This window comes from Acanthochromis polyacanthus, chromosome 3, assembly GCF_021347895.1.
Source record: "Acanthochromis polyacanthus isolate Apoly-LR-REF ecotype Palm Island chromosome 3, KAUST_Apoly_ChrSc, whole genome shotgun sequence".
Classification (NCBI taxonomy): Eukaryota; Metazoa; Chordata; class Actinopteri; family Pomacentridae; genus Acanthochromis; species Acanthochromis polyacanthus.
In genome coordinates this window covers 34,231,658-34,256,090 of record NC_067115.1, presented here as the reverse complement: position 1 = coordinate 34,256,090, position 24,433 = coordinate 34,231,658, and the positions used below count along the sequence as shown (strand labels likewise).

General features: G+C 41.8%; 1 protein-coding gene across 1 annotated transcript in view; it reads left to right on the top strand.

Moving 5' to 3' along the window:
- Positions 1-21,561, top strand: part of fbxw7 (F-box and WD repeat domain containing 7) — a 102,814-nt gene extending 81,253 nt beyond the window's left edge. The window contains 8 exon segments of the mRNA XM_022209409.2: positions 250-384; positions 2,549-2,672; positions 2,843-2,979; positions 3,637-3,750; positions 9,693-9,874; positions 11,770-11,995; positions 13,557-13,767; positions 19,061-21,561. Of these exon segments, the coding sequence (XP_022065101.2) occupies positions 250-384; positions 2,549-2,672; positions 2,843-2,979; positions 3,637-3,750; positions 9,693-9,874; positions 11,770-11,995; positions 13,557-13,767; positions 19,061-19,329 (1,398 nt within the window). The 3' untranslated portion in view covers positions 19,330-21,561.
- The last annotated feature ends 2,872 nt before the right edge of the window (positions 21,562-24,433 follow it).

Sequence of the window (24,433 nt, the reverse complement as noted above, 5' to 3'; positions counted from 1 at the left end):
TTATTGCTGTATTGTACTTGTTTTTAAAATGAATTTGGTGCTTGACATTTTTCCCTATCATAACACAGAGCTCTTGGAGGTCAGTGGTGAACCAGTGCAGCCCAGTATTTTCTCATAAATTAGCTCCAGCCCTTTCTGCCCATCGACCCAAAGCTGCCACTTTACAGCAGCCACGTTTCATGCTACCATCATCAAACAAGAGCACTTAAATCATTTTCAGCCATTTTCTCTGTGCTGCGTGTGTTCCAGAGCTGGACAGGCCCAGAGAAGCTGCTGGCGCTGGATGAGCTGATTGACAGCTGCGAGCCCACACAAGTCAAGCATATGATGCAGGTGATCGAGCCGCAGTTTCAGCGAGACTTCATCTCCCTGCTGCCCAAAGAGGTGAGTTCTTCTCCCGTCTTTATCCGCTGCCTCCGCTTTCTTCTGGCCCGAAGTCCCAAAGGAATCCTCTGTGATCGCCTTGGAGCGAGCGTACCTGACAGAGAGCCGAGTCATCCTCTCAGCCTTAATCCCGTCGCCTCATTTTAAGGCGTCCACAGTGGGTGTCTTGTTTTTGCTCTATATCATAACTGACAATACAAACAATCTCAAGTGCCACGCTGATAATAAGATCACATAAGGGATTCTTACAAAACGGCCTCAATCCACCTTATCTTGTGTAGCAGATCAAATACTTAACACCTCGTCTGGCAGGTGTGAGGATGCGGAGGGGTGGCGGCGCTAGCACAGAGCGTGAGGCAATAGGATGCAAGACTTCAAGGTGTCAGCGCCACTTTCTCCAAAGCCAAATATACAAACGGCGTCATGTGTGTTTGCACTGGGACGAGAGCCCTTTCCTTTCATTATTTTTCCCTTTTGCTGCTTCTCCTTTCTTTTATATCCTGTTCGCTTTGACATCTTTTGATAATCCCATTTCTCCTCTGTGGTAGAGCTGCTGGAAATACATTGGGTGGGGCTGTCAAGTAATTTTAACAGGACAATCCCCTGCGGTTACACCATAGACAGTTGGAATTGAATCTATGAACAGATTCTGCAGAAGGCTGCTCGCCAGGCTTTAAAAGCAATCACCGACTCAAGGTCCATTTATAAAACTTTTGAAAAATCCTCAAGGCCGGTAATGACTGCTGGCTTAGACAGGCTTTTAGGTGATTGAGGTATGTCAAGGACTGGTGATAGGTCTTTTCAGGGCCAAGTGACTGGGAGTAAACCTACAAGGTAATTTGTAACACGTGAAGACCTTGAGGAGGTAGACAGAACAATGACGTTTGAGCCGTCGAACAATAGACAAGTAAAAATTTGCACGAAAGGAAGCGCATGCAAAGCTTCCATAGCTATCTTGGAAATGCGAAAAATTCAGCTAATTCCAACCGTCTGGAAAAACAGAACAGCTACAAGGACGTTTCAGTGGAAAAATTCAACAAAGACTGTACGTCTAATAAAAAAGTAATTTGAAAGGAGAAAATCAGTGAGAGTTTATCCCATTCCTAAAGTCAAAGGAAGCACTCAAGATGGGCTCAAGATCGTTGAGAGCTGTTTATTTTCGATAGTTTCCTGCGTTCTCTCGAAGCTACGTTCGCCAAGCCACACATTTTGAGTCATCTTTCTTCTATTTTGTCATTTGGTGCAACTGGTTGTTGACTGAGGGTAGAGTAGCAGACTTTTTAGTCACTGGAAAACATGTTAGCTTTCATTAGACCTGAGCTGCTGCGATTAGGCTGAATGATCCAACAACTATTCATTGTTGATTCGAAAAACAATTTCCAGCTTCTCTGACAATCTGATGCATCTTTCTTAGATAATAAAAAATATTTAGCTGAGACTAGCCTAAGAGCAAAAGTTGAGCTAACCTAGCTTTACGGAGCAAAAAATCAAAAAACGTCCTCGACTCCACTCCTGAATTTGTCAGTGTGTTGTGCGGCAGATTATCTTTGTGATGTAATGAAAGAACAATATTTGCACTTCAGGTTACACCCCCTCCTGTCAAATGAACCCATAATCCCTGTTATGATGCAGAGCAATCACTTGATCCAGCGCATTGTTTTATAATTGGGTCAGACATTGTGTGCTGTGTGCATTGTTCAAATAATATATGTATTTGAAATATGTTAGTGGGAAAAAAAGCAGGGGATTGTGTTTGTTCTATTGCTCATGAGTCCAGATTTATGCTCATTATGCCAGGGTTTGTGTCTTTATTTACTGGCTCTGGCCTTAATAACCGTAAACCTGCCTTTATTCTGCTGCTGTGTGAAGCTCCCATTGTACATTTTTGTCAGGCTTTCACAGAACCGTTTGATTCAGTTCAATGGTAATGGTGCTGTCTACACTTGACAGTTAGATTCATGCTGTTAATACTGTGCGCGTAGTTTGTTCAACAACTGTGTTTTCCCGGCTGTTTCTCTTTGTTATTGTGATTTAGTTAGCTTAAAGTCCTTTTTCATCGGGTGTTGGTACTGTTGTATGCGCTCGCTGTAGAGAATAAAGGCTCCTTTTTGTGTCTCGTTTCCCGTTTACACCTCTCACATTCCTTGTCCGTGTCTTTCAACAGCTGGCTTTGTATGTGCTGTCATTCCTGGAACCGAAGGACCTCCTCCAAGCAGCACAGACGTGTCGCTACTGGCGCATCCTGGCAGAAGACAACCTGCTGTGGAGAGAGAAATGCAGGGAAGAGGGTGAGTCTTAAGTGTTTGCTACAGATGCAGGTGGACAGACATCGAGCAGTCGGGAGCTACCGCTGCGCTGTGCTTAAAGTTGTGGTTACACCTGTTTGGAAAGTAAACTTTTACAGAAAAAAAACCGAAAGCATATGACTGCAATCAGCTCATTTTCTCTCTCCAAACAGGCATTGATGAGCCTCTGCCCCTGAAAAAGAGGAAAATTGTCAAGCCTGGCTTCACTCACAGCCCCTGGAAGAGTGCCTACATCAGGCAGCACAGAATAGACACTAACTGGAGGAGAGGCGACCTCAAATCACCCAAGGTAGCTTTTCCTTCAAACTTTAATTCCCCACAGGTTAGCTGATCGTATAGATGTGATATCAAATGGCTTCGAGTCACACAGAGATGGTTCAATAAGGGTCTGAAGTGTGGAGTTGATGGAAAGTTAGTGATGGGTCAAGTGCGTGCTCTGCAGTTTTGGTGTGGAATAATAATTGAGCTCGACCACGGGATGATGTGATTCCCCTTCACTCTAAAGACTCCATTTATCTTTGACCTGTTCAGAAGTTTCCCATAAAGCATGACCAGCATGCTAAAGCTGATCCTAAATGGACCTTGCTCGCTTTAGCTGTTTTTGAAGCAGCCACAGGTCGTTTCAGGCCACCGCAGGCTTAAATTAGACCCCTGTGCTCTTCGAATTGGTTTGCATATGGAGTGTGCTCTGTGATTTGCTGAGCTAGCAGTCCTGTGACCCACTAGCAGAGGCTCCACACAGACACACAAGAACACAGCACTGCTTAAAGAACTGTGTACACCTTGCAGCACTCGATGGCAGTTTTCTTTTATCTCATTTTCACTTTGATGCGTAAAAGCTCCAGAGACGTGTCGCCATCAGTATCAGTTCTATCATTTGCGTTGTCATTCCACATCCGCCCTCCTCCCTGCACGACCTTCTCATTGGGTTTCTCTTTAACCGAAGGTGCTCAAGGGCCACGACGACCACGTGATCACCTGCCTCCAGTTCTGTGGCAACCGCATCGTCAGCGGCTCCGATGACAACACGCTCAAAGTGTGGTCGGCCATCACGGGAAAGGTAAGGGTTAACTGCTGTTTGATTTCCTGATTGGCTGCACTGTTTCATAGTCGGACTTAAATTGACTGCAGGCAAAACGTTAAATAATTTCCATGCATTTTTTAGCCTTATTGATTTGAAAGTGAAGGAAACAGAGTTGTGTTGAGTATTGATCAACAGCTGTAAAGACTTTCTGTCATCACATGCAGCATGCTGTACATTCAGCTATGCATAAAACATAAACAATCGCTGCCTCTCGAGCATCGAACTGCCTCCCACTGATGTGATAGTTGGTCATTAGAAACGTCTGCTCCACCACATAAGATCTTCCTGGCCAGACTCCACTCTATCTCAGTCCATCCTTTCGTCTTACAGTTATCCGTTTTGCAGACTTGTTACACAGCACATGTCCGCATGCAGTGTTAGTATTCATAGCTGAAGCTGGTGCAGCCACACAGGCCTTGTGCTGCAGCTTTACGCTCTGTATTAAAAAGAAAGGCAGTGGTTGTTCTGTGGTGTTGGGGGGGAAAAAAGGTTTACAGATTGTTGTAAATCACAGCGCCTTTTTTACCTCGGCATTGGGCACCATTTTCAAAAGAGCTTTTTTACCAAAAACTCCTCTGTACACCATTATTGCATATTTCTCTTTCCACTCTGTTCCTTTCACTTTTACTCAAATAAATGAGATAAGCTTGGGCTGTGAACTTGCTATTTCATTTCACAAAATAAAAACATTCAAAGAGAAGCCCTTAGAGAAATTGAAATTCTGCATGATCACACTGCACTGGGTTTCTCTTTCCTTTGGACACAATAGAGCAGAGAGTTTGCTTTTCGTTGCTGCAAAGAGTCGGCCGAACACATAAAGTAAAGTTGGCTTTCAGCCAGCTGGTGATTACACGCATATCAGTCACGGCGTTTGCTGATCTGAACGGATCTCACCAAGGTCATCCGATAGACATGGAGCACAGTTTGGCTCTCCCAAACACTAATATCTAGATGACAGGCCGTTGAGTTACAGCCGCAGTGGCTTCATATTGGTGGTGGAAGTCTGTGATGAGTCACAGCACCACCAACAGGCTCCACTGCTTTATCTGAAACCACCCTGCATTTACACTGGCGTCACGCGCACACGGCGAACGTGGTTTCTACACCGTTAATCTGTCTCCAAACTGTTTGTTTACATTAGTCATGAGGAAGAGATGAGCCTAAATCCCTTTCTGTTTGGGTGCTGCATTCAGAGCACACATCCCCTCGCTGGATTTCATCTCTTTGCCTCCTCAGCTCTCAGCATCAGAGAGAGAATCCCTCGCTGGAGAGGAATGGCCAATTAAGCCGAGTCGACGATTTCAGTGAAGTGGCTGTCGATGCCAGTAAAACTGTAAAGCAACAATACGATGAGATTACCAGCACCTGCGTTAGTTTTTCCTCTCTGCTGTCAACATTCTTTATAGTCTTTGAGGCGTGTTTGAGGACTTGATTGCTACGTTTTCCTCTGTTAGTTTGTCCCTGCGAGGTGCAGCCTGTAAAGAGGCTCTGAGTGATCTTGAAGTGTAACACAGTTTGTGATGGACCTTGGTAGAAATACTTTTGTCCTCCCAATCCACATGCCAATACCGTTCCTTTTCTCCTTTCTGTTGCAAGTAGCCTAGATTGTAGCCAGCACATCTACTCTCTAATTTTCTTTTTTTATTAGGGATTTGTTTGACCTTGGTGTGCCTTTTACCTTTCAAATAAATCCTCCAGCTTCAGCGAAGGCTTAGTCTGCCCCTCCTCAGCCCCACTGCTAACACCAAAACTTTGGTCTTACTCAGAAGTGGATCAATAAGAGATAGCAACATGATGATCAGCAGAGTTTGCGATTCCAGTCTTTAAACTTTCTCCTTTTGAAGCTGGATGCCATCAGATTGAAAATGTAGCTTTTTCTTCTTTGTTCCATCACCCCCAAGCTCTTGAAAGAACCGTATGTTTGATTTTGGGTCAAAAGCAGTCCCTCAAGGCGGTGAAGAGTTTGGTGAATCATTCTAGATTACAAGGGTGAATTGGCTCATACTCCCAGACATCAGCAGTTACCTGTGTGCTTTTCTTCAGAGGAGATCTGAGATGCTGCTCCGGTGTCCGGCACTGTAGATGGAGGATTTAAATTGATAGGATGGAGAAAGAAATTGGTCACAGCATTGACAAATTGTGCCAGAGGTAGGCCAGCGTTAACACTTCTTCTCAGCTCCTTGTGGTCCTTTTCCTCACAAACCTTCAATTTAGATCCATCAGAAAGATTCCCCTGTGGTGGGACAGCACCAAGTTGTGTTAATCACTCAACAGAGTGTCCCCAACTCTAAATACTGCAGCAGATATGATGCCAACAAGCTCAGAACAGATGTTTATCAGTCATTTCATGAATCTGTCCAATATAGGTTTTTTTCCCTCAAAGATTTGTTTGTGAATCATGTATTTTTCAAAATCACTGGGTGTTTTCAGCACAGAAAGCAAAGTGCTGTATCATATTAACAGGCTTATTTGCATGGACGTGGCCTAAATTTGTAAATGTTCTACAAATATTCATCAGATGCCCTCACTCCAGTGCCGCCAAAGCTTCAGCAAACACCAAGACAGATAATGTTTCATCTGTGCTGCTCATTTTGTCCTACCCTTGATTTGTCATGTTATTTGAAACACAGTGATCTGAACACACGCTGTGAAGCAATCTGGGAATTACTATTTGAGCACATCTCATGTAAATGCATCCATACCTCTGAGAAAACTGGGCCGTTGCTTAGTGATCAGGTAAAACGGTGCGGTGTAAACGTTGCACTGAACAAACACAAGACTTTGAAATTAAAATTACATAAGAGCGCCTGTTGAAGCTCGCACATGCAGTTCAGATCTGTGGTCTGGCGGATTTTCAAAAGACTTGTTTTCCCGCTACGGAGGCGGCTGCTTAGACAGGACTTGAAGGCTCTGTCTTTAGTGGATGGACCTTTGTCTTTGCATGTCTCCGGCTTCAACCAGAGATGTCAGTCTCACTTTCAAGCACACAAACAGCCGCACACTTCTTGTGGCTCCAGAGGTGGCTGCCTGCTGCCTAACAGAGCAGCACATGTCCTTGGTGGTGCCTGTCGGCGGCAGCCTCAGCTGTCAGGCAGACTTAAGATGGCAGACCTGTGGACTGCTGCCGCATCCAGGGAGAGGGGTCCTCTGCCAGGTGCTTTAGCTGCACGTCTACACACTTTACCTTCTTCTCTTTTTAACTTACAATATGGAATTGCAGGTAGTTTTGGAAAGCTTAACAGAAAGATAAGAGGGAAATGATCGTTTTTGCATGTACCTATATCAAGATTCTTCTCCTGTGGAGGCTGTGATTTTGTGCTTCGGTAGTTTTTCTGAGGAAGAAAACAGAATGCAGTAGCATGTACTTAAGCGACATGTACTGTATGCATCAGGCTGTCAGTACCTGGAGTGCAGCCGTGAATCATACCCATGTCATCAAAACAGCAGCACAAGGAATGGAAAAGGGCAAACATGTTGGCAAAGCTCTCAGAACGCCATCAGACTTCATCTCATATATCTGCTGTGTTCTGTCAAAAAAGGTGGAATAAAGTAGGAGGCAGCAGCACAGGTTGTTCCTCAGCCAGGATATTTACTGTCCATCAGGACATTTGGCATACTTCAAAAAAGGAAAACAGGAAATCATAAACTAGTCACCGTTTTTTATTTCTTTGACATTCTAGCTGATGATGTGGTGAGCATCATTTGTTATTTTTGCTGCCTGAATGGTTTCTAGGGCCTCTGATGACGCATTTGCAACCTCTTTTACCTGCTTTTCCTCCATTGTCAATTATGTAGATGAGACTATTGCCATAGTAATGTTTTAATCATGTGGTGTTAGGCTATAATTATCTGATGGCAAGACATTAGCTCTGTGCACATTTAGCACCATTGACCCTCATTTTCTGATGCTGAGGTCAAGAAAGGGGGGGGGGGGGGTATTCAATACAAAGGAAAATCTACTGCATATAATGTATTTTATTGTTTCCAGCTCTGTGGATGCTTCTTTTTTAATGAAAAGAAGATTTAATGCAAATGTAAAGCATTGTATAAAACCCCGTGTTGGAAAAAGAAAAGAGGGCCTTCACAGGTTCATTAAACGAGCGCTAATCTGCTTTCATTCTCGGAGATGGGCTTATTTTATGTTTGTTTCACAGACAGATAAAGATGCCTAAGCCCTTCATTTCAGATATTCTCTCTTCCCACGCAGTGTTTGAGGAGGCTTTAATCACACTGTGGTTCTTGTTCTTGGAGCTTCAACCACTGGCTTTGATTCGCTACAAAATCTTGCATCCTTGCATCCACTGCTTGATTAACAACAAACCGCAGGCCTGTAGTTGAATGTTGTGCTGCAGCAGCACATATTCACTCAGAAAATTGTAAAAAAAAAAAAAAAAAAATGTAATTAAAAAAAATCCTGATAGCAGATGATGATTTTCCACACACTGCAAAAACTCAAAATCTTACCAAGTCTATTTGTCTTATTTTAGTCAAAATGTCTCATCCCACTTGATTTAAGATCAATTCAATTAACAAGAGACATTTCAGCCAGATGGAGGGACTTGTTTGCAGACAATGCTTCTTAAATATGTTGTTAAGTCAAATAATCTTGAAATGATCTTGTTTTGAGTTGAATTTTACAAGAAAACTCAAAATGAGTTTAATTAAACTCAAAATAAGACAAGGAAACGATATTTTTGGTGCCTGTAAATGAGGACAACAGGATGGTTATTACGTATATCTCAAATTAGGAGGTTACATCAAAGAGAAAATCTATTTTTGAGTGAAAAACTGATTTTTTTAGCGTATGTGGCTTATTTAAAGATACCTAGGCTTGACAATCCTGGTGAAATGTAGCTTAAAATAAGTTTTCCCAGCTAATTTAGAGATATCAAGATTCTAAATATCACATCTTATTTCAAGAAATCTCACCAAACCATTTTTCACTTGTTCTATTGGCGGATTTTTTTCACTTATTTCAAGATAAAATTTCTTTGAAATAAGTTTTTTTTTCCCTTGTTTTGAGAGGAACATTTTTTCCATCACAAATCTTTGCCATATTTAGTTTACAATTTTCCCTTGTTCACTGTTGTTTCCTACAGAGATGAAACAAAGGAGACTTAACACTGAGGGGAGGTTGATTGTTGGGTCATGCCACACTGGCCTTTAGTTAATGAAGTGATTCTTTTGATCTCAGGACAGAGATGAGGGAAGACGGGACGCGGCGTCATCTTCCTCTTTAAGTCTAGAATAAAACCCTCCACCCTGCGCCGCCACTCACCCTTCAGTGTCTTATCAGCTGCAGTCGAGGGTCACATGTCGCACACTTGAGCAACACACTCCACTCTGAACCCGACACGACCACAGCGAGCTCCTCTCCCCGGGGAGTTTTAATTTAATACATTTAGGATAATTAAATCGAGGCACAAATGGGACAAACTGTGGAGACGTAAATTCAATTGATCAGTAAGATTTCCATAACTGCTGTAATCAATAGCTAATCTACCGTCCCTAATGAGGATGAATGGGCGCATTTTATTGAAGACAGTTGTCAACCCTTTCTGTGAAGAAAATGAATTGGCCGCTTTTCCAACAGATAAGTAAAAGCAATTATAAAAGCTTGTGGGGCTCAGAGAGGAATTTAGTTCCGGTACAGCAGCAGCAGGTGTGGACTCACTGAGCTCTTCCCTCCCATAAAAGGTCACATAAATTTCATTTCACTTTTTGCTCCGTGAAGGCAACAGGAGGTCAGAGAGAATGAAAATCCTAAATGACACTTTATGAGTTCTTAAACTGAGTTTTGATGTGTCTGAGCGTAATCACCCTGAACGTCTTTCAAACTAACTTTTCTAGCACTCTCAGTCTTTGGTAGCAGCGAGTGGCACTCTGATCATCTTCTTCTTGTTCTGTGGTGTTTTCAGTGTCTGCGGACGTTGGTGGGCCACACGGGGGGCGTGTGGTCATCCCAGATGCGAGACAACATTATTATCAGCGGCTCCACTGATCGCACACTCAAGGTCTGGAACGCAGAGACGGGAGAATGTATCCACACCCTCTATGGGCATACCTCAACAGTGCGCTGCATGCACCTACATGAGAAAAGGTACGTGGAAATCTCACCGTTGAGGTTTCTGAAAGCCGTGCAGAAGATGAACAACGGCGCTCTGTAGTGTATTTTGGCACTGCTGTGCTTTTAACGTGATGAGAGATTAATGTGACGAAACTGGAGCTGAAACAACCGTCACAATGGATGCGGTTTAAGTCCTTGTTTAAACAAAACATACCAAACACCACCTAATTTAACCATGTTAGCTTTTGCTGCTTTTGTCCCATGTCACATTAAGCTGATATCTGAGAGACAAAACAAATAATAAAAATCACAATCACATTAATAAGTAATAAAAATTCATTCAACAAGGTTAATAATGAGCCTTTCAGTTGATACAGTAGGATGTTGGTACATAAATGTAGACATTTATTAGTAAAAATGTCTTTGCTTTCCAGATATTTTGGTTTAAAAAAATGTCTTTCCTACTGAGGGTTAAGCTGTATCCTCATATAAACTGCACCGTACTTGATTTTCAGGATATTGTAAAGAGTTGCCCTTTCACACATGCAGCACACAACAGGAGATTGTTCATGTCAGAGGTATTCTAGCTATTTGAAATCCTACATTAACTCTAGACAGAGGGCGACGCCCGGTTAGATGTACACAGGAGTAATCACAGTTTGTAATTTAGTCATAAACAAGCGACTCTCTTGCCGTTCCTTACATTTCCGTGTTGATTTTGGCGTCTGCACTTAACAGCAGACGCTCCCGAGTCTAATTGTCTCTCCTATTTGACATTTTCGTTTGTCTTCACCCTCGGATGTTTGTGTTCTGCCGTTGATGTAAACATCATCAACGCGCTCGCGCCGCACAAAACATAAGCATAAGGACAAGTCAGCCTCTCAGACAGAAAGAATAAAAGGTGAAATATTCTTTTTAATGTTCCCTATGAGGCGCAACACCCGACTTAACAGCCATCCCATCGAGCAAAAAGAGCAGCTCCGCAGCACTAAAAGGGGACAGTATGCATGAAAGTGAGCATGCGGTTTCATAGTGATTAAATAGACCCTGTGAGCCGTCTTAAGTGAACTGCTGCTCACTCATTCACTCAGTATCACACTCTGGAGACTGAAAGTGCTCTTTTCGCCTTAGGGCCCACCAAGGTTTTTGTGTAACATTTGATTACTCACTCAGTGGAAACGCTGTGAGCTGCAGGCAGACAGTGAATACCATGTTGGTGATTTCCATCTATGTAGCGCTGCGAGGCATTTAATAAATAAAGAGTATGGGCTGTGTGGATCTTCCGCATGGTGTTTTATTTCTATCCAAATAGCCTGTGAAAGAAATAATATGGCGAAATGTCTGCCTCAGACTTTATTGAAGTGTCTGGAATCCGGTGGGAGTACAGGAAAGCGGTGTCAGTCGGTGACCACGTTCAGAACACTTTTCCTCTCATCCTCTGAACGAATATCCTCGGCACAAACTGTTTATACAGAGATAATCCAGAACCCGTAAAACTTGAGTAGCAGTCGCTGCTAAAGGGAGTTTCCTCTTCTGTAACCTTTCCCGTGTCTTTCTGTTATGGGTGAAGACATTGCTCCAGGGCGCTGTTTGAGATGAAGAGGTGTTTTTCTACATTCAAGTATGAACATGAATGTGACGCTGTAGGTTGCTCATTGTCAGACGAGTGAAAGAAGTGTTCATACCTGCCTCATTATTCTGTCAATGCAGGTGCCACGGTATGAATGGGGAGCTGTGAAGACTATTGAATTTAATCCTATGGAATGGCTAACTAGAGATAAACGTTGCTTCTTTGGGAAAGTGCAGCTCAGCATAAAGACAAATTCGCTGTGGTTTGAATTGTTTGTGCCGCACCCACTTTCCTCCATCCATCCCCGCTTAAAACTCAAACGCCTGACTCGCCGTCTTTGTGTCTGGTTTCCTCTCAGGGTGGTCAGTGGCTCTCGCGACGCCACGCTGCGCGTCTGGGACATCGAGACAGGTCAGTGTTTACACGTCCTCATGGGCCACGTGGCGGCGGTGCGCTGCGTCCAGTACGACGGCCGACGGGTGGTCAGCGGTGCCTACGACTTCATGGTCAAAGTGTGGGACCCCGAGACGGAAACCTGCCTCCACACGCTGCAGGGCCACACCAACAGAGTGTACTCATTACAGGTGACACAAACCTCCCATTAGATCAGAGTTACACCTGGATGCGCTGTGCTCAGTTTCACATTTTACCGTGCAAAATGTATTAAACTGAACACCAGGATTGTGTTAAATCCGTTGCTTATCTTGTGTGTGAAGACTTTAATGTTTCTTATCATGGTCTAGCTAATTTCAGACTTGTAATTTATGAAATTTAGATGCACAATTACAAGTTGAGGAACATTTTGATGAGTAGAAGCGTAAAATGTTGTAACCTTAACTTGAATATGCATCTTTGCACACAGTAGACACTGTACACGACCGCTCGAAGGTTTGGGCTCACACAGACAATTTCATGTTCTCCATGAAAACTCACACTTTTATTCATGTGCTAACATAATTACACAAATGTTTTCTAATCATCAATGAGCCTTTCAACACCATTAGCTAACACAATGTAGCATTAGAACACAGGAGTGATGGTTGCTGGAAATGTTCCTCTGTACTCCTATTTAGATGCTCCATTAAAATCAGCTGTTTCCAGCTAGAGTAGTCATTTACCACATTAACAATGTCTAGACTGTATTAATGTTACCTTCATTAAAAAAAACAGCTTTTCTTTCAAAAACAAGGACATTTTTAAGTGACACCAAACTTGTAAACGGTACTGTATGTGCTTCAAAATTGGCAGTATTTCTGATTTTGGCAATTTGATGTTTAATGTAACGTAATTTGAAAGTCTCCTCCATTTATTACCTCATGAAACAACATGTTGATGAAAAAATGCTCCTATTATTTCGTACCTTGTTTAAATTTCAGTCTAAACATATTCACTGAGCTGCTGTTAGTTTTATCAGGTTATTTAGTTCCACATCTGGCAGTTACTGGGCTGAAATATTTATGTTTTTGTGGTGCAACTAGCCTTAATTTCATGATTTTTACATTTTCACTTTCATTATGAGTAAGTTTTAACTTCAAAGCAGCTGATAAACAGCGTTTTCTGTAAACTGTCTTCACCTTTAGGGGTTAGATTTATCGTCTGTCCTTAAAGTGTGCACCAGTTTTGAATAATTATGAACTGAAATATGTCTCCTGGTGGACAGTGTAGCATAAACATACAAATAATACACGTGTTCATTTATGCTCGTATGCATTTGCATGTTTAACGTGTTCTTTCTATGCATGTCTGTGATGCTGTTTGTTTGTTTTAGTGAAAAAAAACTTTATTCCTTTGTGTCCTCTGAGCGTCCTCTCTTCCACTCTGTGTGATGACAGAGCACTTTAGCTGGTGCCATAACCTCAGAGAGGAGCTGTTTACTGCGCTGACAGATTGGTGTTTGTTAGACTTGTAAAGTGTTGGTGCTCTCCCAGTCAATGTGTGTGGGGCGGCAAAATAAGAGGAGCCTTCACAGATCAATAAAATTCATCCATTTCAATGGGTTTAATCTTAGGTTTGCTAATAGAAACAAAGTATGCTGTGTTGGTGAGATGTTTTGGCCATCAGCTAAACATTAAAGTGACAGCTGCAGTCGTCCCGAGCTGCCAGCTTGATTTTCAGCCGGTTTTAACTCGTCTTCTGTGTCTGTAGTTTGACGGGATCCATGTGGTGAGCGGCTCGTTGGACACGTCTATAAGGGTCTGGGACGTTGAGACGGGCAACTGCATCCACACGCTAACGGGGCATCAGTCCCTCACCAGCGGCATGGAGCTCAAAGACAACATCCTGGTCTCGGGCAACGCAGACTCCACTGTCAAGATCTGGGACATCAAAACGGGCCAGTGCCTGCAAACGCTGCAGGGTGAGTCTGCTGGAGCTGGACTGTGGCGTTAGATACTCTATATTTTCATAAAATCGTGTCGCACAGAATATATTAGGTACAACAGAGTTAAGATATCCGTAACTGTTTACAGCAGGAACACATTACCTGCCACAGTTAGGCTGGAACTAATGCAAGGCAGCAGCTATTTGGATGCATCAGGCCACAGGTGTGAGTTCATTCTGCATTCATTTGAGATGAGAATTTCTGCTGTTGAGCTGTTTGTTTGAGCAGAATCTGAAGGTTTTCTAGAAATGTTTTTTATTATTTATGGCCGTATACTGCATGTGTGATCTCACTTGAGTGGAAAAACATCAAAGTACAACAGGAATCACTGATAGCTGATGTTTGAGTTATTAATGAGCGTTTGCTAATTTCATGTTAGCTCGTTCACGTGATCAAACACCTGCAATTCTTAAACAAAGGACATTCACAGAGAAAACACAAAATTCTGTTTAGATTTTTGTAAAACCTGTAACCCTTAGCTTATCAGCTGATAGTGATGAATGAATAGTTTTGAGGCAGGTAGCTGCAAGTTTTATAAAAACAGTCAAACCTTCAACTTCTACCTCCTCGACTTTGACCACACCAACGTGACAGTATAAAAGAATGTCTCCAGCAATATCTGCGCTCGCGTAATTAAGAGTGTGAAGTACCGTCTCATTTAAAATCGGTTCCAAAGTTTTGAACACGACAGGAAGTGTTGATGAAGGGCCACTTGAACTCGTCTGACAGGGCTGTGGTAGCACATCAAAGAAAGTTTGGGAACCACTGTGATGCATTAAATATTTTTCTTTTTTTCGGTCTTTTAATTTCCATCACCAGTCAGTAGCGACTTTCTGCCCCGTGTTGCTAAGATGCTGTGCTGCAGGAGGTGAAACGTCAAGTTCTGCGGTGATTCTAGTCGACTTAGTTACATGGCAGTCAAAGGAAAGATGGTGCGGCTGTGTGCTAAATGGGAGATTTACGCCACCGGCTGCAGAACCACTCAGATACACTATAAAAAATGCCCCTTTCAAAATGAGAAAAAAACTTATTTGAAGGAACTTTTACCTTGAAATAAGTGAAAAAATCCGCCAATAGAACAAGTGAAAAATGACTTGGTGAGATTTCTTGAAATAAGATGTGATATTTAGAATATTGAGATCTTAAAATTGACTGGGAAAACTTATTTTAAGCTCTATTTTACCAGGATTGTCAAGTTTAGATGTCTTATAATAGGTCTGACATGGTAAAAAATTGTAGTTTTTCCACTGAAAATAGATTTTCTCTTTCATTTAACCTCTTAATTTGAGATGTTTTAACCCTCCTGCTGTCTTTATTTACGGGCACCAAAAAATATTGTTTCCTCGTCTGGAAAAAAATCCAAAAATTCAGCAAAAAAATTGCCTAAATTTCTGAAAATTTGCAGAACCTTCAGGAAGAAAACTCTAATAATTTCTTTAAAAATTTCGCTTAAAAAATCCACAAAATTTGACAAGAAAATTCTTGTAAATATTTTCAAAAAATGAGTAAAAATCTTTCAAAAAATCCTAAAAATATCTGAAGTGATTACATGTATATCAGTAAAACTTCTGATATTTTCTTTAAGAACAACCGATTTTGGTTGATTTCTTTTGGGAATGTTCTTAGGAACATTTTTAGCATTTCTATTTTTCCACCAAAAAATGTTCAAATATTTCCCAAAAATGTTGAAAATGTGGACATCGGAAGTTTCACTGTGGGAATATATTTTTTCTCCCACATTTTCAAACTTTAAAACGGGTCAATTTGACCCACAGGACAACACCAGGCTTAAACTTAACAAGTTTTCTTGTAAAATTTGACTCAAAACAAGATCATTTCAAGATTGTTTGACTTAACAAGATATTTAAGAAGCATTGTATTAAAACAAGTCCCTCCATGTTGCTGAAATGTGTCTTAAGTGAATTTATCTTAAATCAAGGGGGATGAGACATTTTGACTAAAAATAAGACATAGACTTGGTAAGATTTTGAGTTTTTGCAGTGTATACCAATATGTGTGTATAAATATGTCCCTAAGTGAAGCAAAATGGCAGCCTTAACCAACAACAAAATGCACATAACACATTCCAGTTAAAAGCCAAACTAAATGTGTGTATGTGGGAGGACCGAGCCAGCACCTTGCGAGCCTGTTGGTCCTGATTACGGTCTCATTCTTTTGTGCCTCTTTGAATAGTTCTTACTCCATTAGCAGCGCTGGTGCCTCACAGGAAGTTTGAAATCCCTTGCTGAATAGCAGCGGCTAAAACCACCGGTGCCCCACCTCTAAATGCCCTCATTAACAAACTACAGCCCCGCATGCCGGGCCTGCAAACACCAACACACAGCAGCCGAACAAAAGGATGCCCCAGTGAGAGCCTGAAGAGAGAGGGGAGGGACCAGAAAGGGGGGAGGTTGTGTGTCTGTGGCATGAAGAGAGGGTGACGACGGTAAAAGACCGAGGGCCGGGGAACTTTGTAGGTCATATAATTAGGTCAGCGGACAATTTCTGCTATTCATTAGTGTGTTTTGATAAGACAATAGGCCAACAACAAGGCCATCCATGTCGCTGAAGAGAGCATAGGTAATGATGGAGCCGGCTGCTTTGTTGTGGTAATGGGCAGAGCGGAGGGAGGCGAGAGGAAGGCATGTTGGGGGGTTGGTGCAGAGCCGTATTGTGTACTCTGGTAAATAACAGCCTTTGAACTAACCGGAGACAGAAATGGAAAAGATGTGAGAAGCTTGTTCACAGCAAGATTTCAACAAATGTTCTCTGGAAATGGATCGGAAATAAATCCAATGCTTCTGAAAGAAACGGTTGCTACAGTAACCTCAGTAAAAAGCAGTGAACTTCTGTTCTCGTCTATGTTTTGTCTCGGCCGAATTGATTTAATTGAGATCATTTTCAAGCCCCTTAAATGCTAAGTCGCTGCTGCAGTCAGAAATAAAGTCACCTCAGCGGAGGCGGTTCAGAGACGCCATCTTCACTTCCACTGTGGCCTCCTGCCTGCTGCCAGGTGTAGCTGAAGCTGTTTAGCCTCCGTGACAGTGACAGGCCTGAGCCCTGCATCGCGCTGCAGCTCATCCTCCAGCCTTTCACTACACTGTCTGGAGGAAGAGCTCTCCTTTCCCCTCGTTGGCTGAAGATGGTTTTATTTTCTGCTCCTCTAGTTTCAAATCCTCCAATTCGCTATTTCACTCCGTGTTTTTACAAACGGCTATATCTGACCAAGCTGTTCAGGAACTACGGAGAGAAAGGACAGTGTTTCCTCCTTAAAGTTACTGTTTGATGGTAAACCTGATCCAGACATATCTTTATAGCTAAAAATGCTCCTGATTTCAGTGTTTCCTCTAGGATTTTTTTCAGCAGCAGTCTCTTTGGGAGCGTAAACAAATGACACTTGACTGCAGATTTTACTTTTACAACCTTTTTATTGAATGGCCAGTTGAAAATAACTTTTTAAAGGCTGAATGTGAAAAAATATACATATGTATATTTTGAACCAGCTCATCTGAAAATGCAGTCAGCAGTTACATCATGGTGTGTAGATACTAGCGTCATGCTAACAATAGTTTACTCACGTTAGTGACATTGACTTAAGCTACCGATATGTTACGTAACGTTGGCTGGCCGTCAGTATTTTGCGAATACCTATTTGACTTGTAGAATCTGTCTTAAGTTATCTTAAGCTAATAACTTTTCTCCGGTAAGTCGCTGACCTGTGTGCCAAGACGGTATTAATGTCATATTAGCCATAGACTGTATATACAGTCCATGGTATTAACCTGACATATCAAAGAATAGATACTGAGCAAGATGGTTATCTTTAGGTTACCTTGGTACTCACGCGTACCCGACAGTTCAGGACTCTGCTGTGAAGGTGGAGACATGCGACAGTGGTGTATTTGCAACGATAACCAAAAGAAAAATAAAGAAATTTGAAGGAGCATTGGCTAAATGAATGCAGAGGAAACACTGGATTTAGTTCATTTCAGTTTATATGGTGTTAGCAATCTTTACTTCAGACAAGGTGGCCATCTATAAAACCCTGCAGGAACTACATTGAAAATGTTCCTCTTGCTCACACTGTTTATTTTTCTGTCACAAGTGAAGGACTGTAATGATCAGCTTTTTCTTTTCATTTTGACCTCTGTAGCAGCCTAGAGTTCTGTGTTTGTGTGAGTCAGTGTTTTCCAGCTCTGCTAATGCTGCCCTTAATATTTCCCGGAAGTGTGGCAGAGGGATGTAATATAGATCGTGGGTCCCTAAATAAAAGAGCATAAAAGTTTCAGAGGTCCTGCCGTGAAAACTTGCTACACTGAAAAAAATGCCCCTCTCAAAACAAGAGAAAAAAAAAACTTACGTCGAATAATTTTACCTTGAAATAAGTGAAAAATCTGGCAATAGAACAAGTGAAAAATGATTTCGTAAGATTTCTTGAAATAAGATATAATATTTATAATGTTGAGATCTTAAAATTAGCTGGGAAAACTTATTTTAAGCTCTATTTTACCAGGATTGTCAAGCTTAGGTGTCTTAACCCTCCTATTGTCCTCATATATGGCACCAAAAAATATTGTTTCATTGTCTGAAAAAAAATCCAGAAATTCAGCAAACAATTCCCCAAATTTATTTTAAAAAATCGCAAAATCTTCAGAAAGAAAATTCCTTTAACGTTTCCTTTAAAAGTTTTATTTTTTATGAAAAATGTCCAAATTTGGCAAGAAATTAAAATTTTTAAAAAATTTAAAAAATGAAAATTATTAATCTTCAAAAACATCCTAAAAAATATCTAATGTGACTTCATATTTATCAGTAAAACTTTTAATATTTTCTTTAAGAACATTCAGGAAATAAAGCAATCATTTTTTCTGAACGTGCTTAAAGAAACATTCTTTTTAGCATTTCTTTTTTTCCACCAAAAATGTTAAAAAGTGTCCAAAAAAATGTTTTAAATGTGGAAGTTTTTCCACATTTTTCAACTTTAAAACGGGTCAATTTGACCCGGAAGACAAAACAAGGGTTAAAACAAGATAATTTAAAGATTTTTTGACTTAAGATATTTAAGTTACATTGTCTGCAAACAAGTCCCTCCATCTTGCTGAAATGTCTCTTGTTAAGTGAATTTATCTTAAATCAAGTGGGACGAGACATTTAGACTAAAAATAAGACAAACAGACTTGGTAAGATTTAGAGTTTTTGCAGTGTAATGATCGCCCTTTCCTTCACCCCTGCTCCGTCCCTCTAACCTCCCGTTTCTTTGTGTGTTCAGGTCCCCACAAGCACCAGAGCGCCGTGACGTGCCTCCAGTTCAACAAGAACTTTGTCATCACCAGCTCGGACGACGGCACGGTGAAGCTGTGGGACCTGAAGACGGGCGAGTTCATCCGCAACCTGGTGACCCTGGAGAGCGGCGGCAGCGGCGGCGTGGTCTGGCGCATCCGGGCCTCCAACACCAAGCTGGTGTGCGCGGTGGGCAGCCGCAACGGCACAGAGGAGACCAAGCTGCTGGTGCTGGACTTTGACGTGGACATGAAGTGAGAGGGGACACGGTAGGGAAGGACGAAGAGAGCGAACCACGGAGAGGAAGGAATAGAGAGGAAGGGGAGACGAGGTGCCTGGAAACAGGAGGGCTAACACCCAGAACTCTTCACCCAAACTCGCAACACCTACACCCACCACCACCACCACCAGTGGGCTGTCCTGTCCTCTGCCATCATCTTCCCACCCCCCCCCCCCCCACCCCCCTTTTGGGCAAATGTTACTGACAAAGACACAGACCCTCACATGTTCAGCTCCTGCTTTTGACCCCCTGCCACCAGTACGAGGTGGAGTGGAAGGGGATTGGGCTGGAAACGGGGCAAATGAGGGGGGCTCGACTAGTCTGTCCTGTGATTGGCCGGGAGAACGAAGAAGAAAGGAACGACTGATGACGACTGAACTCTTTTGAAGTGACGCTCCACCATTTCGGCTCGGGGTCAGCTTCGCACAGAGACTTGGTTTCGCTCAAGCCTGACAGATTTTGAGATGTACAGAGATATATTATTTTTTAAAAGTCCCCGACACACCCCCCTCCCATCAGCGTGCGCCACAAACACACACACATACACTCAACCGGCCAACCGGAACGTGGGAAACATTGACTGTAGGTAAAGCTTGAGGAAGGAGGGAGACGTTAAAGGTGAATTTCCACACAGTTACACCTAAAGAGCTGCTTGATGTGGTGGAGAGAAAGCGATTGGAGGGTTCAGCCTGTAATCAGGCTCGTTTCTTGTCACTCCATTTCCGTTCTTGTTGTTCTCCACTCGGTTTCTATGGTTTGATTTCTTTACAATATCGCACACAAACACAACTGTGAATCTCAATACCTTTTTGGTTTATCATATGAAAGGGGTTTTCTTGTTTTGTTTTTTTTCTCCTTTCCTCACTGTTGCCAACAGCAACAAATCCCAGTATTAGAAACCTGCCCTGTTTAGGTTTGCTGTCATTATGTCACAAGGGTTTTTTTTGTCTTTTTACTTGAGTTGTTTGTTCTTCCTTTTTGTTTTCTACATACCTGGGTTTGGAGCTCCGTCTCCACACAAACATCAATGCTGTCCAGATTTTTTCAGAGTCTAGCTGGGGTGGTTTCCTCAGTGCTGCGATGAGAGGAGGCAAAGGTTTTCAGCTCTTAGCGCTGTGGATTAATGCCCCTGCAGCCGTCAGCCCCTTCCCCTCTACCGTTTTCCCCCAGTGGCCAAACTGTATTTATGCTGCTAGATAAATGGTAAAAAGAGAGTTGGAACTTTTACTTGCTGTGACGTTTTAGTCCCAGGCGAAATTCCAAATTGAACTCTATATGTTTGGACTTAAAGAAAGCAAAAGTAACATCCAACTTTTTTTTCTTTTTTAAATTTTGTTTGTTTTTGCCACTGAAACTTGAGCCAAACGTGCCTCTACGAGGCTGAGAGGAGGGAGCGTGTCCGACAGATACTGACGGGATCGCCTGCAGAGAGGAAACGGGGGGATGTACACTGTTGGCGTGCGTGCGTGTGAGTGCATGAGTGCGTGTGTTAGCGTGTTAATGGGCAACTTGTAAACACATTCCTTGGGACAAAGCTCTTTCAGCCTGTTCTTTGGGGAAATGTACAAAATGCTGTGTGGACTGGCATGAGAAAAAAAAAGAGGAAAAAAATTCAAACTAGCAGGAGCATCGATTTTAACAATGAATGAAAGAACTGTCCGTATCCGTGTGTGATTGTTGTTCCATTCAAAGATGTCTGAAGCAGCAGAGGAGACCATCACAAGCATCAACTGACAGACGGGTGGAGCTGCCGGGAGTCTTAGTGTTACATGTGTTGCAGTTAAAAACCACCGAGGCGGCTGCAGCCTCGCGGATCGTCAGTGGGGAAAAATACAAACACAAAAGGCAACAAACGTGAACAGAAACATTGTAGCCAAACGAAAAATCGTCTCAATCTCCAAGAGTCACAACTCAAGCTGAACTGTGAAAGTGGTATAACACTGTATATTAAAAAAGAAAAAAGAAAACAATCTTGCTCTATCTCCTCTTGTTGTTTTCTCCCTCTGTTTTAATTTATGATCTGGTTTGAGAAATCAGATTTGTTGCAGGTGTTTTATTTTTTTTTTTCCAGTTCATGTAAACTGCCTGGCAAAAAAGAAAACAGACAGAAAAAACCTTAAAGGGATTGTGTATTTGTTTGATTCACTTAGAATTTTATTTTCTTATAACTTAAGTGCAATAAAATGTGGGTTTTTCTTTTTTCATTTCAAGCATATCAGTTGTCTGTTTTTGTTACCTGTGTGAAGGCATCTTATATGTTCAATAAAGCAAATTATTTGGTTAATTACATCCGCAAGGGAATAATTTTAGCCTCAGTGCAGGTTTATTAGGCTAAACTCATCTCAGCAGACGTCACGGTGGGTTAGATTCAACAGGTTGTGTGTTTACAGTTACAGTTTTAGAAGAGTCTGTGTTTTGTTTGAGGGATTCTAGATGTTCATCTCCACTGTCAGTCTGTTTTCTGTCCTGTTTTTATTTCTCAGGTCACATTTTTTTGAAAATCCCTCTTTGGTGATTGATTTAAAACCAAAAAACTCATCTCAGTGTATCAAAATTCAAGATTTTTCCTGGACAATAATCCCTTCATTCCTTAAAATAGCGACACTTCTGCTTCTTCTATGATGTTCAGATCTATATCCACCCATCTCTGCTCACTGTAGCTCAAGCTACACTATAAAATTGTTCCACACATTACTGGGGAAAACATCTCATTTCGATTTTTGCAGTTGTTTAGACAAGTATTGCAATTTAATTAGCAATATCGTCTTTTAAGGTCAAGCTTCAGCTCTCTGTGTGATGGATTTAAATTATGACGGAGCATTACTTCATGAGATCCCATCAAAAACTCGACTGTCCCACGAGGAGGACGGCATGAATTTGTTAAACAATCGACACGACAGTTTAATAACATGCTGCGTAATGTGTGTCCTAAATTGCAGCCTTTTTGTTTTGCAAATCAAAATTGAGATTTAGACTTGAGATCTAGTAACTGTTCAGCCGAAAACCGATTCTGAGGAAGAATGACGACACAGGAAGTCCCACCCTGCATGTTGACTGTATTAGCTTCATAGTTTTGTTGCACGGGAAGTCTGAAATCGAGTTTGTCATCGTTACGCTGCAGTTTCCAGCTCAGCGATGATGCCGATGCCTTTTGTCCCTCATGATGCATCTTCCTGCATATACAAAAACCCACCATATGACATAAAAAGGTAGAAATGAAGTCTGTGAGGGAAAAGGCAACTAATATTCTATTTTTTTTTCTTTTCTCAGCAAATTCCATAAAATGATCAAACAAGCTGGAACGGTCGCAGATAAAAGGTGGAAATATTCGACAAGAAATTAATGTGAAGTGGAAGAACATTTAGCCAATTAATCGCAGCATACATGAAGCATGTGATTAAAGCATCCAGTGAAGCGTCCACTCAGCTGCAGACGTTAGGAAAAAGCGCAGCTGATGAAACATCAGCTCTAATTTGTGTGGAAGCTGTACCGTTCCTCTAATTAATACATAAAATGAGCCTAAATGCCATATTTCCATCATGGTTCCACACAGTTTGGATTCGCTCATTTAACTGCTTCATCTCTTGTCGTCCTCATTAATGTAAAATTTGTACTTCCTTTTAATGCTACTCTTTTTTTTTTTTACAGAAAAACATTTTAAAGGAAAAGGTCACAAACATGTACACAGATTTTGAAGAAAAGCTCCGTAATTTCCCTCAGACAGCTAGGAACTACTAAGACAGAAGCAAACCGTGCATTTGTTGGTTATTTTTAGCTCTGCTGAATATTTATGGCAGTGAGAGTGCGTTTGAGGGTTTGACTCAACATAAAACTACAGCGCTCATGTTCATTGTAATGAAAAAACATGTCAGCCAGGGCAGCAAACTGGCTCTTGTTGTCGTGTTGTTAATAGTTTTTGGAAGTAAACGCGCTCCGTGGTGCAGAGGAAGAGGCTTTAAGGCTTTGGGATCAGCTTTTGTCGGGGGGATTTGTCGACAAGAATTATAAAGACGCACCAGTTCTGTTCTTCTGGTCGTGTAATATTACACAGACATACATATCGGTCAGAAGTTTTAAAACACCTCAATTTTTGTAGTTTTTTTTAAATCAGAAATTATGTACGATAATGTCTCATTATACTCTGAAATGAAAGCATAGAATGAATAAATGAAGTTTAAAAAAATATCAATTTAGAAACTAAATATATTCTAATTTTTTGACTCACCAAAGTAGGCACCTCTGACAGATATAACAGCTGAACACACTTGTGGCATTCTTTCCGCAATGGAAAGCAAATATTCTTCAGAAAGTTTTTCCCAACTCTGTTGCAGAAGTTCCCATAAATGTGTGGCCCTTGTAGGTTGCTTTGCTTTCACTCTTCTGTCCAGTTTCTTCCAAACCAGCTCCATGGGGTTTAAGTCTGGAGACTGTGCTGCCACTCCATGTTTTCAAGCTTATCATTTTGTTCTAATTCTGGTATAGCCTGGACTCATGATTTGGGTCATTATCTTGCTGTAGGATGAACCCCTGACCAACTAGAACCAGAGGATACTGCATGGTGCTGCAGAAAACTGTGGTAGTCGTTTTGGTTCAGGGTTCCTCTCATTCTGTACAAGTTACTGACCCTGGATCCAGAAAAACAGCCCCAGACCATCACACTTCCTCCTCCATGTTTGACAGTTGATGTCACACTGAGGAACCATCCTTTCATCAACTCAACGGTGTACAAAAATCCTGGTTCCTGATTCATCATTCTATATTACCTTCTTCCAGTCTTCAGTAATCCATTGGTTGTGTTCATGGTCCAGGAAAGCCTCTTTTTCTTATTCTAACGTCTTAGCAGTGGCTTTCTTGTTGCAACTTGACCTATCAAACCTGTAGCTCCAAGTCTTCTCTTCACAGTTAAACTGAGTCTTCTTGCTACGACCTCTATGAAGCTGTGCTTGAAGCTGTTGTCCTCTGAGCTCCTATCACCAAGCTGTTGACTCTCAGAAACTTGTCTTCTGTGGCTTTGGGTCTTCTAGACCACTTCCTGTCAGTTTCCTCCAGTTTCTGAGCCTTTTGATGGTGAAGAAAACTGTA